Genomic DNA, 17,503 nt, shown 5'->3' on the forward strand with positions numbered 1-17,503 from the left:
AATGAATTAAGGTATGTGTATCAAGTCCAAAGTGCATTGTCAAGCTCAATGGGAAAGGTTATGGTTACTTTGAAGGAAAGAGAGGATTGAGATAAGGAGATCATGTCTTCCCTTTACTATTTGAACTAATCATGGAGTACCTCTCAAGGTTACTCAAAAGCATGTCTCATTTGCCAGACTTACAGTTCCATGCTATGTGTAAAGCTCTCAGATTGAACCACCTTGTTTTTGCAGATGATCTAAGAGTATCTCCAACCCTATTTTTTATTTTACTCTCCAAATATAGAGTTCTCCAGACAATCAACTCTAACTCAATTCTCTATTTATTCTCTACAAAAGAACCTTCTTCTCTCCTCAATAGAATATTATTATTTCTATTTCTTTCTTATTTTCTTATTTCATAAAATAAATTCTTTCTTTCTGTTTTCAAATAATCAATTTATGTAGTTTTCATGTGATACAAAATTTATCTTTAAAATTCTTTATTTAATATAAACTATATTTTTTGTAAATTTATAAATAACAGAAATTGCAAGCAAATATTATATAATATACAAGTTAATGGATAATTCAAATAAAAGTGAAATCATTAATGAAATATAATCACTAAAATTACATAAATGCTCAACTTTCAAGATTATTATGTTGCTCTCATAAATGGTCTATTAACGCATTATAAATTTTAAAATGAGCATTTTTATCCTTTATGATTTATGTCAAGCTAAAAATTGTTCAAACCGAAGATTTTCATCAACTACTATTTATGTTGTTGCACTTGGAGCCTATACGACATCTTGAATTGGTGCATTATCATGTTGTGCAGTAGAATACATATAGTAATTATACCATGTAGCACTTCCTTTCTCCAAAAACGTGATTGATAGCAATAATTCTAAAACGTGATTGCAAAACTTTGAATGCACGTTCAACATAATTTCAACACGATTCTTGTTTCATTGCGAAATATTTCTTCTTTTGGGAACGTGGATCACTAATGTGTTTGAACAATTGTAGACCATTTAATTTTGCGCATTCTTTATTGTGAAAATTAATAATAAAATAAAATTATCTTTAGATGACGAAAAAAATATATTAATAATTCGAGATGAAAGTAGCATATACTAAATAATATATTTTTTAAGATATTATATTACATTTAAAAAGAATTATGAATATTAGAGATTTAATTAATTGTCTTGTATGAAAAATAATATTTTAAGTACAAAATATTAGAAATAATAATAAAATAATGAATAAGTTAATAGAGAGCGTGAATAGTAATTCTCCAAATTTGGAGAACTACTATTCAACTCTCTGTAAATGGGGAACAAAAAGTGAAATGGAGGGTGATTGGAGAACTCATTCTCTATTTTACTCTTCAAGTATAAAGATTAGAGAGTAAAATAGAGGTGGGTTGGAGATGGTCTAATGATCTTTTGTAAAGGAGATGTCGAATCTGTCTCTAGAGTTATGGAAGCTTTAGTTCATTTTAGTGCTACAACTGGACTTGTGGCCAACATGGACAAGTCCAGCCTATTCTTAAAAGGAATGACTGAACAAGAGAAGAAGCAGCTCACGGATATTTCTGGCTTCACACAAGGGTCTTTTCCCATTAGATACTTGGGACTCCCACTCACATCTAAGAGGTGGGGCAAGCTGGAATGTCATCAATTAGTTGATAAGATAACAAGTAGGATCAAAAACACCAATGCAAAACAACTATCTTATGCAAGAAGGCTCCAAGTGATTTTGGCTGTCCTATTTTCAATCCATAGTTTTTGGGGCTCAGTTCTTATCCTTCCTTAGAGTGTAGTAAAGGAAGTGAACAAGAAATGTAGAGAATAACTATGGAGAGGCACTGAGGAAAAAAGGAAAGTATCATTGGTATTCTGGGATAAAGTATGTTTTCCAAAGAAGCAGGGTGGATTGAATTTGGAATGTGGATTGGAATTGGAATGTTGCTTCGCTTCTACGACAATTAGCTGGAAGTAAGGAGCCATAATGGATAAAATGGGTGCATGGGATATAATACATCAAAGCAGACAGTCTAGACCTATAGAGCACCAGCCGACAGTAGTTGGTATTAGAGGAAAATTAACTTTCTGAAGAACAAGATGCAGAACTGGTACACACAAGGGCAATTCATCCTTAATGCTAATGGGAAAATATTCAATCACAAGTGGCTATCTTGCCTGATAGGCAACCAAGATAAACTAGAGGTTGCTGAACTAGTTTGGAATTTTGTGTCATTGTCTTGTTAGAGGTCTTCATGTGGTTAGCAATACAAAATAGATTGCTCACCAAGGAAAGACTGATGAATATGAATATACATGTAGAAGACACTAGATGTTGCCTGTGTGAAGCTATAGTGATGGAGACAAACAAACATTTATTTGTAGACTGTGAATATGCTGCAAGGGTTAGAGATGAACTTCTAATATGGTTCAACATCTCACTACCTGCAAGAGATTTGAAACCTACATTGGATTTGATTAAATGAAGCACAAAAAGAAGTTTAAGAAGGAAGTGGTGGCTGCTGGTGTATCACATCTGGAAAGCAAGGAACTGGAAGCAATTCAAAGGAGTACAGATACTACATACCAACACAATGGGGAAAATTACACGAGAAATAGTAGAGATGATAGAAATGTATAAGAATACAAAAAGAGCAAATTATGTAGAAGTTTTTGGCAAAAGTTATGTAGTTAGATGCTGGTCTTGCTGAGGCCATTCCTCATTATACCTTTAGAGAGGTGATGAGGTTTGGATGCTCTTAGTTTGTAAGTGGTTTTTGTTAATGGTAATATTCACACTGATTGCAAAAAAAAAAAAAGAGAAGAAATTCAACGATAGATCTAAGGGTAGTGTCAAAGCTAGAACCTAAACCAGTTGGCTCACCAAACAGCAGAACATGTCAATTGACAAACGACACTAAACTATCCAAAAAGCAGCTGTATGAGTAAATAGGTCATGTGGTCTTGGGATGGGAAGGTGCTTATGTGGTTGATATGTCAATATCCTAGTAGGGGAGGGAAAGCCTGACAAGTCTCTTTGTCTTTCAATATGCCTCTCCTTCAAGAATGAAACAGATAACTACAGCTCACTAAGAATTTAAATCAAGTGACGATGAAAATAAATAAATAAAAAAGAAACTAAATGATGTTGTTATTAATCGTAATAACTCAAAGAAAATCACAGGCGAAATGAAGTTAATCACATGCAATCACAATTCACAACTGCTTCGTCCTTGATATATAGTATTAGGGTGCCTATCAGCTCTCTGAGAGAAGTTGGTGTTGCAGTCGTGCGTTTTTAAACAAAGATCAAGTAAATAGCATCTGTGTCTATAGTAGCTGAATAATTTCATTTAAGTGGATAATGAAGAAATCATTTATTGTTAAGACTGCAGAGAGTTCATGAAATCTAATAAAAAATAAAGTGCGAGTGCGTGCATATGTATTAATTTTGCTAAGAGAAATCCTGATCATAGCATGTTTTAACAAATGGGTCATCTAAAAGAGAAATCCCGCTCATAGCATGTTATAACAAATATGTGTAATACTGTTCAGATTGGTCACTTCATTTTGCAACTCATTTTCTCTCTGGTTAGGCATATAGTCTTGAACAGAGACCACTTTCATCTGCAGTTTATGTAAAGCAGTTTCCAGAGGGATTACCAACCATGAGAAAGAATTATGTTGTATAATCATGAACAGACACACACACAGAGGTTGGAAATTTGAAGCATTGACCTTCCCACAAGTTGACCCAATGATTATAAACCCTCTATCTCTCTTCCACAGCAAGACAGACACAATCATTTTAATAAGAAGAGGTTAAAGGGGAAAATAGAGTTTCTTCCAAAGTTCTATCAGAAAAATATTCAGATGGATGAGGCCTGGGGTTTCAGAATAACCAAGGATGGACAACAGGAGCAAATCCCAACCATGATTAGACCAGTGGAAGGGAAGATGAGTGAAACTAAGAGACTTGCAGGTGATATTCCTGACTATAGGAAGGTCCATACAAACTCATTTTTCCTTGTTCTATTACTTGTTATGATTATTAAAAGGAATTTATTTGAGATTTTGTAGACTTCTTCAAACCAGATGCATCACATACACTGCCTAAGCTGCTGGATGGTGTGATGATTGGACAAGTGAAAACTATGCATCATGCTTCTATTTCAATTGTGTCATCCATTTTAAAATAGACAGTAGGGCAATTAGGTTCAATTAAATGTCGCAACAAACGTGGGTTATGACCTGCTCTTCATTGAAAGTTCAGTCACCAAAAACAAAGGAAAGAATGAGATAATTCATGAGGAATCTATCAAAGAGAAATCTCAAAAAGGTCTCCTAATCGATTACCACAAACTATCCCCATCATCAAGCTCCCACAGTACTTCCAGAGTGATCGAGTTGATGCTTGGATTTTACCATCTGAACATAGCAGTTGACAATCTGTTGGTCTAACTTGTAGTAGTATTCCATCCTTTTCAAAGGTTTCAAGTCTAGGTCAATGAAAGATGCCTAGAAATTTGCAACAAAAAAGAATCCATTAGTACACTGGTAAAACCTATGAAGCCAGTCTTGGAGTTAGAGAATCTATGTTTTTCAGTATTAAGTGGATTGCATTAGCATTTACATGTTAACCATTATTAATGCCACAGCATAATCAGTCTTGTTCTAGAGAAGCAGCATTTCAGAGTGAGTGGACTGCAATAGTACTAAACATTTACACAGTAGGCCAGTATTTATGCCACACCATTAGGAGATGGAAATTATGGTAGCATAAAGCCTATCTTGATACAGATACAAACTACTAAACAAAGAAGTTGGTTCCATTCCAGGGAAAAACATAGATCACAAAACAGATGGCGGGGTTAGATATTGACTCTATGCTGTCAACAAAAAAGTCGCACTATGAGTAAAGTCAAAATTGTGTGACATTACAATTAAAAATCATTTCAAGTTTTTCGACACTAGACCTGAAATGTCACCACATAAAGTAAATTCAAGAGAGAATTAGCCATATTACTGTAGAACCCAATGGAAGATTGTAAAACGATTTATTTCACATGGTATAACATGTGTTTTTGTTAGAACGAAAAATTTGGACCATTTCTCAAATTGTGCCATTCATCCTTGTGCAGGGGCCATGCTATTCTAGACCCAAGGGAGAGTAAGAAAAAGAAGGAAAGTGTAATACCTTGTAGTCAAAACTTTGGTTGGTTGATTCTAAGGAGACAATGTTGTATGGGGATTCCACATTACCAGCTTCTCTAGGTCTAAAACTAATTATCATACTCAGGTCCTTTGCAGTTGCAGCTATCAAGTAGTCCCGCACAATCTTCAAGCTTTCCTCCATCGAGATTGAATGTAGAGAATTATATCTCTTTGTTGATTGATCTTTATCTAGTTGTCCACATACCATGCAAGGCTGAGAAATAACGTTATAATATGCATGAATTGCACCTTCAATGTCTATCGTGTCTAACTTCTGGACTTCAAGAAGTCGATCTAACAACCCTGAACTACACACTGTCTTGGAGATGAGTTCTAGAAAATAGTGTGTCCACATGCCCTCTTGTGCCTGAATTACATTCTTGAGCAAATTTTCAAATGCTTCACCAACTTCACTACTAGTAGTGTCTGCACCACCACCCAAACCCCCAAATATGAGAGAACCATCCAGGAAAACCCGGAAATTATTCTGTGGGGTCTTTAAAAGGTTTTTTATTGCCATGCGTACTCTGTCGCTGGATCCAGAGAATAAATCCAGAGGATCATATGCACTTACCTCTGATATCTGATATAGGACAAGCACCAAAAAAAGAAAAAAGAGGAGATCTATAATATAAGTGGGAAGTGTATAGAGTATAAAAAGCCATTATCAGTGGTAACAGGGACAGTGTATAAGATTAGGGGGGAGGGAGGTTGAAGAAAATTGCCAAAATGAAAAGAATTCTACCAGTCTAATGACGTAACTGAATTATGAAATCCACCAGAAACAGCCATATCTCAAGAATAAATTGCAGATGGAAAAGCTAATACCTTTTCTTGGTTCAGTTTTAGAGCCTGATGCATTTTAAAACGAGTTACACTCCTCTTAATATCGTTATCCTCTGTGATAAATTCTGATTGTGGAAGGAATCCACACTTAGGCTGGCTTCACCAAAAAGAAAATGGAAAAAGTCGTAAGGGAAACATAATATGGAAACGTACAGAAAACAGTTTTGTTAAAAAAAAGTAAAAGATGATGAAAACGTTGCAAAAAGAGATAACTAAAGCTTTTAGGATAAAAGTACCTTAATTTCTACAGATATGCTGCATGCCTCTTTACACATACCTGATAGTAGGGGAACATGACTACATGAGAACAATACAAACCAATATATTTGTATAATAAATGCCCACATCTAACCTTGCTTGGTTAGTATGTTAGACCATTATAAAGCCAACTATCCACTGCGAATTTTCATTGTTGTCTTTCTTACAAATGAATAGAAATTAGTCATTTTGTTGACAGCCGCATAAACTTGAAATAGCCAAAAAAATATCTACCTAATCAGGACTTGAATATTAAAACCATTTTTGCAATCAAACAACCGGAAGTAATACAGGAAGGATTATGACCTTTGAAAACAGACGTATATACTGAGGTTTACATTTAATTGATTTACAAAATGGGCAGCTATGTGAATTACCATAATAGGATGACAATTACTGTTGCCTCTTTTTATCTGACAGATCAATGGTAACTGTTTTACATAATACGATGTTGAGTCGCTTATTATAGGGTATTAAAATATGTGCATGTTAACATTTTAGTGATGAAAAGGATTGAAAATTATTACCAAGAGGGAACACTGAAAGATCGGACATGAGCATTACAGAATCACAGAGGGGATTGACCTTTGTCGCATCAACACGCCACACAGGACGCTGCTGGAGGACATTGTTTTCAACGGCTTCCAGAAATTCTGGGGCCACGTGAATGCTAGTCTGTCAAATAAAAGGGAAGAAACAAGATGGAGATATTTAACCACGCTCCAATACAGGCAACTGAATATATGGAATCAGGTAGAAAAGAAAACATAGTTACAACCTTTCACAACTTAATCTTCAAACTCATAGATCAGCATAAATTGCTGGGCTAAATTTATTCTATCCAAACAATAAATAACAAATGCACATAAAAATTATCAACTGCATAGGTTGATTCTCTAGGATCTTAAAGGACAGAATTTTGAGTTATATGGATATTTATTTGAAAAGGTGCAGAATTCCTTTTTATTAAATACACAAAAGAAGTATCTAGAAAAGTAATTTTCCTTGTATTCATAAGAAACAATGATATACACAAAATCAGATGTTTTACGAAATGACAAGAATGTAGCAGTATAACATACCCACCCCTGCATCAACATGTCGAGAACCCAACAATGGGCACATCACGTGCTGCACAAAATAGTGTTGAGTAATTTCCCTTGTAGGAGCTGATACAATCTCATTAAACTCTTCCCACAAGAGGCATTCCTGCTTGTTTAGACCGGAATAATCATGACCACATTCAGACTCGTTCCTTGGTACCTTCTGAATCCGCAATACTTTTCCAACCTAAACAAAAAAGAAGAGGAAATGCAGCTTAAAAATCAAACCCAGTTAGTTCATACTGCAAATGTTGAGCAAGAATATGTAAAATCATTTGTTAAGCAAGAAGTAGATGGTCAATAAATATAAACTTGAAACATAGTGTAATATTAGTTGTGTTTCTGATGAAAATGTGCCAAATTTTTGGTTAGGTAAAAAGCAAATATGGCCTGTAAACTAAAGAGTAAAGATGAATTATTCGAAATTGAGACATACAAGATCAGAACGTGTTCCATTATATGCAAGAACTAGGTTAACGGCTCCTTCTCCTCTGTAAGTCCAGTCTGATGCTTCCATATGCTACCAAAAATGTACATGCAATTCGACAAACACATAAATATCTCCTTACACAACATATACATATATATGAGTGTAATTCGTGTACCTGAGAATTGGAAATGATGAAGATTGGGTTATTTACAAGCCTCAAAACTGAAAACTGGAAAATCGGCGAAGTAACAGATCAGAGCCTCCGAGGATTACTCTCTCATATTCTTCTGTTTGAGGGACACCTGGTGCTTCCTGCTCACCTCATTTGCATGAAGCTTTTGGGCCTTAAATTGCATGAAAGCAGCAATGGGAAGGCACGTATGCAGGGCGGGTTTAAGTCTATGCGCGGGTTGAAGTGGGTTTCTTTAAAATTAATGTGGAGCGGGTGGGTTGTTGTATATGTGATTTTTACATGTTATAAAAGTGATATAACATTATTTAATAAGATAATTTCTTTAAAACTATTAAAATATTTTAGATAATTTTTGAAACTAATACAATTTCTTACATGTTTTCAATTGACCTTTAAAAAATAAAATTTTAAATCACTATTCTATTAAATTAATATAACTTAATGAAAAAATGAATTTATTTTTATGAATTTTATTTGGACAAATTACTTAACTACACTCATTTACTTACCTTAATATCCATTTACCCCTACTTATTTCAAAAATTTCAAAAATCCCTTATTTTACCTATGTATCACGCATGTATCCCGTGCACAACACTATGTATCCTGCTATGTGAAATGTATCAAACGCTATGTATCCCGTGCACAACGCTATGTACCCCGCTATGTGGAATGTATCAAACCTAATGTATCCCGTGCACAACGCTATGTATCTCTCTATGTGGAATGTATCAAACCTAATGTATCCCGTGCACAATGTTATGTATCCCACAAACATCATTTTTAAGGGATTTTTGGTAAATAGAAAACTAGAAGGTTATTTAGTACTTATTATATGTGGTTCCTATAATTTATACATTTTATTTTTAGTCTCAAACTTAACTAGAAAAAGAAAATATTAAAAAAGTTATGCGGGACAGGTCTATGCGGCGTGGGGTGGGACGGGTTGAAAATGAAAAATGTTGTTATGCGGGACGGGAGGGAAAAATTAAAAATTATGCGGGTTAAGCTCAACCCGCCCCACCCAGTCGTGCCCACCCCATTGTCATGCCTAGCTATACGACATTTTTATTATAGGTTTTGTTTTTTGGGCTGTGTAAATGTTTTCATTCAAAAATTTGATTATATTTTTTGTAATATGGACCCATGGTTGTTTTTGGGGAAAACTACATAAATCTTAGTAGTTTACGTCTTAATTACTAGAATTCACGATAATTTTGAAGATTACTTCATGTACAATATTAGTCCTCTGAATACATGTATTACTACTCGCAAGATACATGTATTCAATGATTTTATAAATCAAGATACATGTTTAATTAATTCACATGGACAATTTTTGAAAATATTAATCAAATCTCTTAATATAATATATAAATCAAGCTGGGAGTGTATCTATATTTAATTAATTTCATTTTATTACTCTTTGGAATAATAAATTCATTAATATCATTAATAAAAGACAAAAACATGTATATTTTGGTTATGTAATTTGGTTAATTTCATTTCAGTAGTCTTAAAATATTAAATTTATTGATTTGATGTATTTATTATCTATTATCCATATATGATGTGTCACGACCCGATTTATCAAGTCATGATGACACCTACTATAACCCACCAGCAGGTAAGCCAACCCGTAACCTGGAACAACAAGTAATGGGTATGAGGGTAGAAATTAAACAAAAGTAGGCAAATAACAATATAAACAGGCGGAATCAAACCAAAAACATATATACACATAAAGATCCCTCCAAGAACCTGGAAGTCACCAGTACAGAGCTACTACAAAATGAGTACAAGTCCCAAAAGTGGACAACAGAGACTGGACTGTCTCGAAAGGAAGAAGACAAGTCTATATGTACAGATGGAGACTGAAATAGTACAAAACGCAGTGTGCTCACCCCTGTCTCCAGATTAGTCTACTCCAAGCTCGATCAACGCTGGCTACTGGTGCTCGGACCTGCATCACGAAATAGATGCAGAGCGTAGCATGAGTACCAAAACAACAGGTACCCAGTAGGCATCATAGGCTGACTGAGCAAGATAAGCAAAAGTGAACTGAAATGCAAATAAAGGGTCACATCAAGGGCAAAAGATTAGTAAATATGGGTATGTACACGAGCGTACAGGCAACAAAGACAAGTAATCTAACTAACTCCGTCGGGCTCCAATAAACCCGACGGGTACGCTCGTGCACAATAAAAGAAACCACCTGCACGGACCCCCATAAGCCCGACAGATGCACCGGCAGTTGAAGTAAAATAATGGAGCTAGAAGGTCTATCACAATATTACCAATTTCCGAACTTTTGACTGAACCATTCCCAATTATATTCCAGGATCTCATTACGTCCCGGACTTTAATCGGAATCTCTCCAACCTCCAAAACCTCAACCTACAGATGAGAGTAATCAAGACTAAACTGAAGCTTTAGCGAGGAATTGGGAATACACCACGTGCAAGCTGGACCACGGACTCGAATCGGGTACTATAGCTAATGAGTCAACCTGTATGGACTGGACCACGAACTCGAACCGGGTGCTGTAGCCAAAGGTCGGGCACGGGTGGGCTGGACCATGGACTCTAACCGGGTACTGTAGCCAAAACCAGATCGCAGGTAAGCTGGACCACGGACTCTAACCGAGTACTGTAGCTAAGCCTGGACATAAGTAAGCTGGACCACGGACTCTAACCGGGTACTGTAGCCGATAGAAAAGCAGGGCATTATGGATACAAGGTCATAAGCTGAGTTACCGCCTAGCTAAGGCTCAGACTATCAGACTCAAGTCTGCTATATCAGTCTATACGGAGCTGACCGTCCGAAACGACGTCGGAAAAAGTTCTACTGCCCAACGACATCCGAAACCTCGCAAGTCTGTGGCAACACTAATCTAAGCCTAGACTAAGGCCAAACATACTTCAAATCAATATTATTATATACACCACAAGGTATGGATGTTCAATAATGTCAAGAGACATGCTGTCATAATCCAACACTTTCCCGAAATAAGGTCTAAGGCAGGGATTATAGAAATTTAGCATGTTCGACACCCGAACTCCTCCATACTCAAGAAAATCAATAAACAAATGCCTAAACATGCTCAATCTCACGAGGGAAAGCCATAGCCTACCTGAAAGTCGACCACGCGTGCTCCAACTCACGATAACGAAGCTTTTCCCCTCCTAACGGTCTCCAAATGCTTCCCCACTAACAAAAGGTTAATCACCTCGTCATTACGAATACGTTGACACTAAAACTATATTTTTCAGAGACGGACCCAAAATTGGGTCTAAAACGGGATTGTGGGACCCACAATTGGAATCCCAAAAATGAATCTGTGAAAACGTCCCAAATACCTTACTAAACTAATACCCCAAAATTTAGCACAAACAGATGTCTAAAACATAACAAATCAGCCACAACAATTAAAATTAGCAGCCCCATGATCACCCATTTCTGGAAAAACGAGACCCTTCCAACCCAAACAGATTGTACCACGACGATCCTTGCGAAAAACTCTACAAGTTAGCCTCAAGAATGACTCAAAACGGACCTAAGATGATCAAGATCCAAAATTTCAAAGTTCAACAAAAATTCATTCCGAAAATCACTCTAGCAGTAGGTAAATTCGATTCCTTATCTCAAACGAAGCCTCACCTCGCGTTCCTGAGATCACCTCTAGATTCCCCACGATTCTCTTGAAATTAGCCTTTTGAATCACCTAATTTGAGCTTAAAATGGAGGAGAAATCTTATGTTGAAGATGTGAAAGAAATAATGGACGAAAATCGTCCTAAAATCTGGAAATTTCCAGATTTCACTCCGCTGCCACGTGGCGTCGCGTGGCTCTGCCACGTCCCCACCGCGTTAGAATTCTACATCCCTTCAAACTTAAATTTTGATTTTCCGGACTCGTTCGGAGTCGGAAAAATACAAACCATATATGGAATCTGATTGAAAATGATATTTCAGACTCAACGGTGACTGCGGAATTTCCATTTGGAGATCGCTTCGATGAAAAGTGGGTCCCACACCCAGTATCGTTTTGAGCCATATTCCACAACTGCCATCTAAAGCCTCGGAAAGTGAACAAAGGGTCGTTCTAGACCAAAATCGATATTCCGAACCTAACCTAGCTGTCAGAATTTTCATCTGAGCACGTCTTCCAAGAAGGTAGACCAAAGTCAACTTTTCAAGTTACAAAATCTCCAAAACAGGGAAACGGGCCTAAAACCCAAACGAACGACCAGGCGACCGAACAGTCAGTGCCAGCAAGTCATAAATGACTTGGGGTCGCTACAGGAATGCTCTAAACGAGGGAAGGAATGCTTTAATTTAAAAATGACCTGGAGGGTCATTACAATATCCACTACTAAAAGAACTTTCGTCCGCGAAAATAAGAGTCAAGAAGTACCTGAATGCTCAAAAAAGCCGGGGAACTGTGCCCGCATCTCATGCTCGGTCTCCCAGGTAGCCTCCTCAACTGGATGATGTCTCCGATGGACCTTAACCACAAGAATGGCTCTGGAACGCAACCGTCTGACATCTCTGGCCAAAATAGCAACTGGCTCCTCAATGTATCTCAAACTGTCATCCAAGTCAACTGCATCATACTGAATCACATGGGATTCATCTGGAACATACCGGCGCAACATCGAAACATGAAAAACTGGGTGAATAGCTGAAAAGGCCAGGGGCTAATCTAACTCATATGCGACCTCCTCAACTGTCCTCAATATCTCAAAAGGACCTATATACCTGGGGCTAAGCTTGCCTCGCCTCCCAAATCTCATTACACCCTTCATGGGCGACACACGGAGGAATACTCTATCACCAACAGCAAATTTCAACGGTCGACGCCTACGGTCTGCATAACTCTGATGTCTACTCTGGGCTGTCCTGAGCCTATCTTGAATCACCCTCACATAATCTAAAGTCGCTCGCATCAAGTCTGTACCGCGCGGCCTTGGTTCTGTAGACTCAAACCAACCAACTGGAGAGCGACAACGCCTACCATATAAGGCCTCGAATGGGGCCATCTGAATACTTGAGTGGTAGCTGTTGTTATACGCAAACTCTGCCAAAGGCAAATACTGGTACCACTGACCCCCAAAATCCATAACACAAGCCCGCAACATGTCCTCAAGAACCTGAATCGTGCGCTCCGACTGACCATCAGTCTGCGGGTGGAAAGCTGTACTAAGGTCAACACGGGTACCCAACTCATCCTGGAAGGTCCTCCAGAAGCTAGATGTGAACTGTGGGCCCCGATCTGAGATGATGGAAACAGGCACACCATGAAGACGAACCACCTCTCGAATGTAGATACGGGCTAACCTCTCAGCACTGTAGGAAGTATGGACAGGAATGAAGTGTGCTGATTTGGTCAATCGATCCACGATGACCCAAATACTATCAAGACCACGGGAAGTGCGGGGTAATCTCTGAAGCTCACCACCAGGCCTCAAATGCTCGGTCTTAGCCTGCTGACAACTCAAGCAACGCGATACATAATCCGCAATATCTCTCCTCATGCCGCTCCACCAGGAGTGCTGTCTCAAGTCCCGAAACATCTTAGCTATGCCCGGATGAATAGAATATTTGTAGTCATGGGCCTCGGTAAGAATCATTTGAATAAAACCCCCAACTCTTGGAACACAAAGTCGATCACCAAATCTTAAGACCCCATCTAAATCTAAGGTAGCCAGGCCAGTGTCACCTCCCAAAACTCGATCTCGAAGTGACACTAAGTCCTCATCCTCAAACTGACGGCCGCGAATCCGATCCAGCAGAGATGACTGAGCATCCACATAATCTAGTACACACCGGGAATTAGAGATATCAAGCCGTACCATCCGGTTAGCTAAGGACTGGATGTCCAAAGCTAATGGTCGCTCCGTAGTAGAAAGAAAAGCTAGACTACCCATACTCACTACCTTCCGACTCAAGGCGTCCGCTACTACATTTGCCTTGCCTGGATGGTAGAGAATAGAGAGGTCATAGTCCTTCAGGAGCTCAATCCAACGGCGCTGTCTCGAATTAAGATCTCTCTGGCTCATAATGTACTGAAGGCTTCTGTGATTAGTATAGATCTCGCATCGAATTCCATACAGGTAATGCCTCCGAATCTTAAGCGCAAAAACCACCGCCGCCAACTATAAGTCATGAGTGGGGTAGTTGCGCTCGTGCGACTTAAGCTGCCTCGACTCATAAGCAATAACGCGGCCCTGCTGCATCAGTACACAACCCAAACCAATGCCGGATGCGTCACAATAAACAGTAAACCCCTCACTCTCAACTGGAAGAGTCAATATAAGAGCGGTGGTAAGCAACTCCTTAAGCCTCAGAAAGCTCCTCTCACACTCCTCTGACCACACAAACGGAACATCCTGGCGAGTCATCCGAGTCAAAGGCGCTGCTATAGTAGAAAATCCCTCAACAAAACGCCTATAGTAGCTTGCCAATCCGACGAAGCTACGAATCTCAGTCACAGAGGTGGGCCTGGACCAATCACGAATGGCCTCAATCTTAGCGGGATCTACCATAATGCCATCCTTAGACACCACGTGCCCCAAGAATGATACGGACTCAACCCAAAACTCGCACTTTGAGAACTTGGCATAAAGACGCTGGCCTCTCAAAGTCTGGAGCACTATCCACAAATGCTGCTCATGCTCCTCCCGGCTCCACGAGTATACTAGAATGTCATCTATGAAGAGTATGACAAACGAATCCAAGTACTGCCTAAACACCCTAGTCATCAAGTCCATGAATGCGGCAGGGGCGTTAGTCAACCCAAAAGACATCACTAGGAACTCATAGTGGCCGTAACGAGTCCTAAATGCAGTTTTGGGGACGTCCGCTGCCACTAATCCTCAACTGGTGGTAGCCGAATCTTAAATCAATCTTAGAAAATACCACGGCACCCTGAAGTTGGTCAAATAGATCATCAATCCTAGGCATGGGATAACGGTTCTTCACCGTCACCTTGTTCAACTGCCTGTAGTCGATGCACAATCGCATAGTACCGTCCTTCTTCTTCACGAAGAGGACTGGGGCACCCCAAGGCGATACACTAGGCCGAATGAATCCCTTATCCAAGAGATCCTGAATCTGAACACTGAGCTCCTTGAGCTCTACGGGGGCCATACGGTACAGTGGTATAGAAATGGGCTTAGTGCCCGACTCTACTTCAATAGAAAAGTCTATGTCACGATCAGGAGGGAGACCAGGCAGATCGGCAGGAAACACATCTTTAAACTCTCGAACAATAGGTACTGAATCAACGGTAGGACCCTCCCTACTAACATCTCTAACATAAGCTAAATAAGCCAGACACCCGCTAGCCATCAACCCCTGGGCCCGAACTAAAGATATCACCCCAACTGGCGTGCGACTACAAGAGCCTTGCCACACCACTGATGGAATACCAGGCATGACTAAAGTAACGGTCTTAGCATAGCAATCCAAGACCGCATGGTGGGGAGATAACCAATCCATACCCAAAATCAAATCAAAATCCACCATATCAAGCAAAATAAGATCAACCCTAGTGTCTCGCTTATGAATAGTCACCACACAGGATCTAAATACCTGATCCACTACTAAAGAATCACCTACCGGGGTTGAAACACGCAACGGCTCAACCAATAGCTCTGGGATCATACTCAATCGAGGAGCACAATAAACAGATATATAGGAATAAGTAGAGCCTGGATCAAATAAGGCGGATGCGGGCTGATGGCATAATAACACTGTACCTGTGATCACATCGTCCGAGGTCTCAGCATCTGCTCTAGCTGAAGCTGCATAAAAGTGGGCCTGGACTTCCCTACTCTGTGCATCAGCTCTGCCCCCTAATCTGCCTCCTCGGGGACCACCCCGTATACCCTGGCGACCACCCCGGCACTAAAACCAATATGGCGGTGCTGATCACCCTCCGATGCCTGGAGAGAGGCCTGGAAGGGGCTACTAGACTGACCCGACTGGAACCTCTGCTGAGATCTATCATAAGACTCTCGGGGTCTGAAACGGCGCCTATTATGGCTATCCTCCTGTCTAGCTCTCTTGCCGCTACCCCCTTGGGCCTCGCGACGGAGCTGCTCCATAGTGCGGGCATGGTCCACTACATCCAGAAATGAGCGGCCCGCTGAGACTAAAGACTGAGTCTCAGTCCGCAACTTTAGTCTCAAACCCCGAACAAAACAACAAACCTTCTCCTCCTCAATAGGTAATATCATGGCGGCATTCCTGGAGAGCTCTTGGAATTGGGCCTCATACTCTGATACTGTCATGGAGTCCTGCTCTAACCGAGCAAACTGATCTATGAGCTGATCTCTGATGCTCCTGGGAATAAATCGGGCCAAGAATGCCTCTGAAAACTCAGGCCATGTGACCGATGGAGACCCAGCTGGCCTGGTCTCTAAGTATGTACGCCACCACTGCCTGGCGGGACCGTCTAATTGGTAAGTGGTGATGTCTGCTCCTCTCGACTCCACTAAACCCAAAGTCTGTAGCCGCTCGCGGCAAGTAAGTAGAAACTCGTGGGCATCCTCCCCCACTGCCCCAGAAAACCTCGGCGGTGATAGTCTAAGGAACACCCCGAGCATCTTCTGCTCCCGTAGTGGCATGACGCTCTCCAAATCGTCAGGCTGAACAACCGGTGCCGCTGGTGTAGCCTGGACCTGCGGTACTGGAACGGCTGGAGCTGGGGCCTGCTGCATACCCCCAATGGCAGCTAGTATCTGTACGAGCATCGCCTGTATATCTGGAGCTGCCACAGGCTCGGGCGGTGGCTGGGCTGGTCCCGGGTCCATCGGTTGCTGCTGTGCTGGAGCTGCTGGTGGCTCTATCACCGGCTCTGGAATTTGCTCTCGGTCCTGGGCTGGTGCTGTAGCTCTGGCACGACCTCGAGGTCGGCATCTACCCCTAGCTGGGGCCCTATCACGCGTGCGAGCCATCCCTATAAAAGAGTGGTACTAGTAAGATTTCAGAAGCCGATAAGACACACAATGCACGACAGTGATACAAAAGCGCCACGTTCCTAAAGACATCCCGTAGCCTCCCGAAGATAAGTAACGGACGTCTCCGTACCGATCTGCAGGATGCTACTAGACGTTAGCTCTGTACAAGTGAGACCGACGAACCTGGGGCTCTGATAACAATTTGTCACGACCCGATTTATCAAGTCATGATGGCACCTACTATAACCCACCAGCAGGTAAGCCAACCCGTAACCCGGAACAACAAGTAATGGATCTGAGGGTAGAAATTAAACAAAAGTAGGCAAATAACAATATAAACAGGCGGAAGCAAACCAAAAACATAAATACAAATAAAGATCCCTCCCAGAACCAGGAAGTCACAAGTACAGAGCTACTACAAAATGAGTACAAGTCCAAAAAGTGGACAACAAAGACTGGACTGTCACGAAAGGAAGAAGA

The 17,503-nt window shown here is 40.2% G+C and overlaps 1 protein-coding gene and 1 pseudogene across 1 annotated transcript; both read right to left on the reverse strand.

Moving 5' to 3' along the window:
- Positions 1 to 4,388: 4,388 nt before the first annotated feature.
- Positions 4,389 to 17,020, reverse strand: LOC125877433 (inositol-pentakisphosphate 2-kinase-like). The gene is made up of 14 exons (XM_049558727.1): positions 16,659 to 17,020; positions 16,274 to 16,406; positions 16,042 to 16,185; positions 15,821 to 15,968; positions 15,654 to 15,772; positions 15,180 to 15,512; positions 15,089 to 15,098; positions 7,872 to 7,945; positions 7,419 to 7,622; positions 6,860 to 7,007; positions 6,311 to 6,351; positions 6,057 to 6,167; positions 5,212 to 5,811; positions 4,389 to 4,532 (listed from the first exon to the last, which is right to left on the reverse strand). The coding sequence occupies exons 1-14, from the start codon at positions 17,018 to 17,020 to the stop codon at positions 4,389 to 4,391; spliced, it is 2,571 nt and encodes an 856-aa protein (XP_049414684.1).
- On the reverse strand, positions 5,110 to 5,171 carry LOC125878105 (U6 spliceosomal RNA; annotated as a pseudogene).
- Positions 17,021 to 17,503: the final 483 nt, after the last annotated feature.

This window comes from Solanum stenotomum, chromosome 9 (assembly GCF_019186545.1).
Source record: "Solanum stenotomum isolate F172 chromosome 9, ASM1918654v1, whole genome shotgun sequence".
In the NCBI taxonomy this organism is placed as follows: Eukaryota; Viridiplantae; Streptophyta; class Magnoliopsida; order Solanales; family Solanaceae; genus Solanum; species Solanum stenotomum.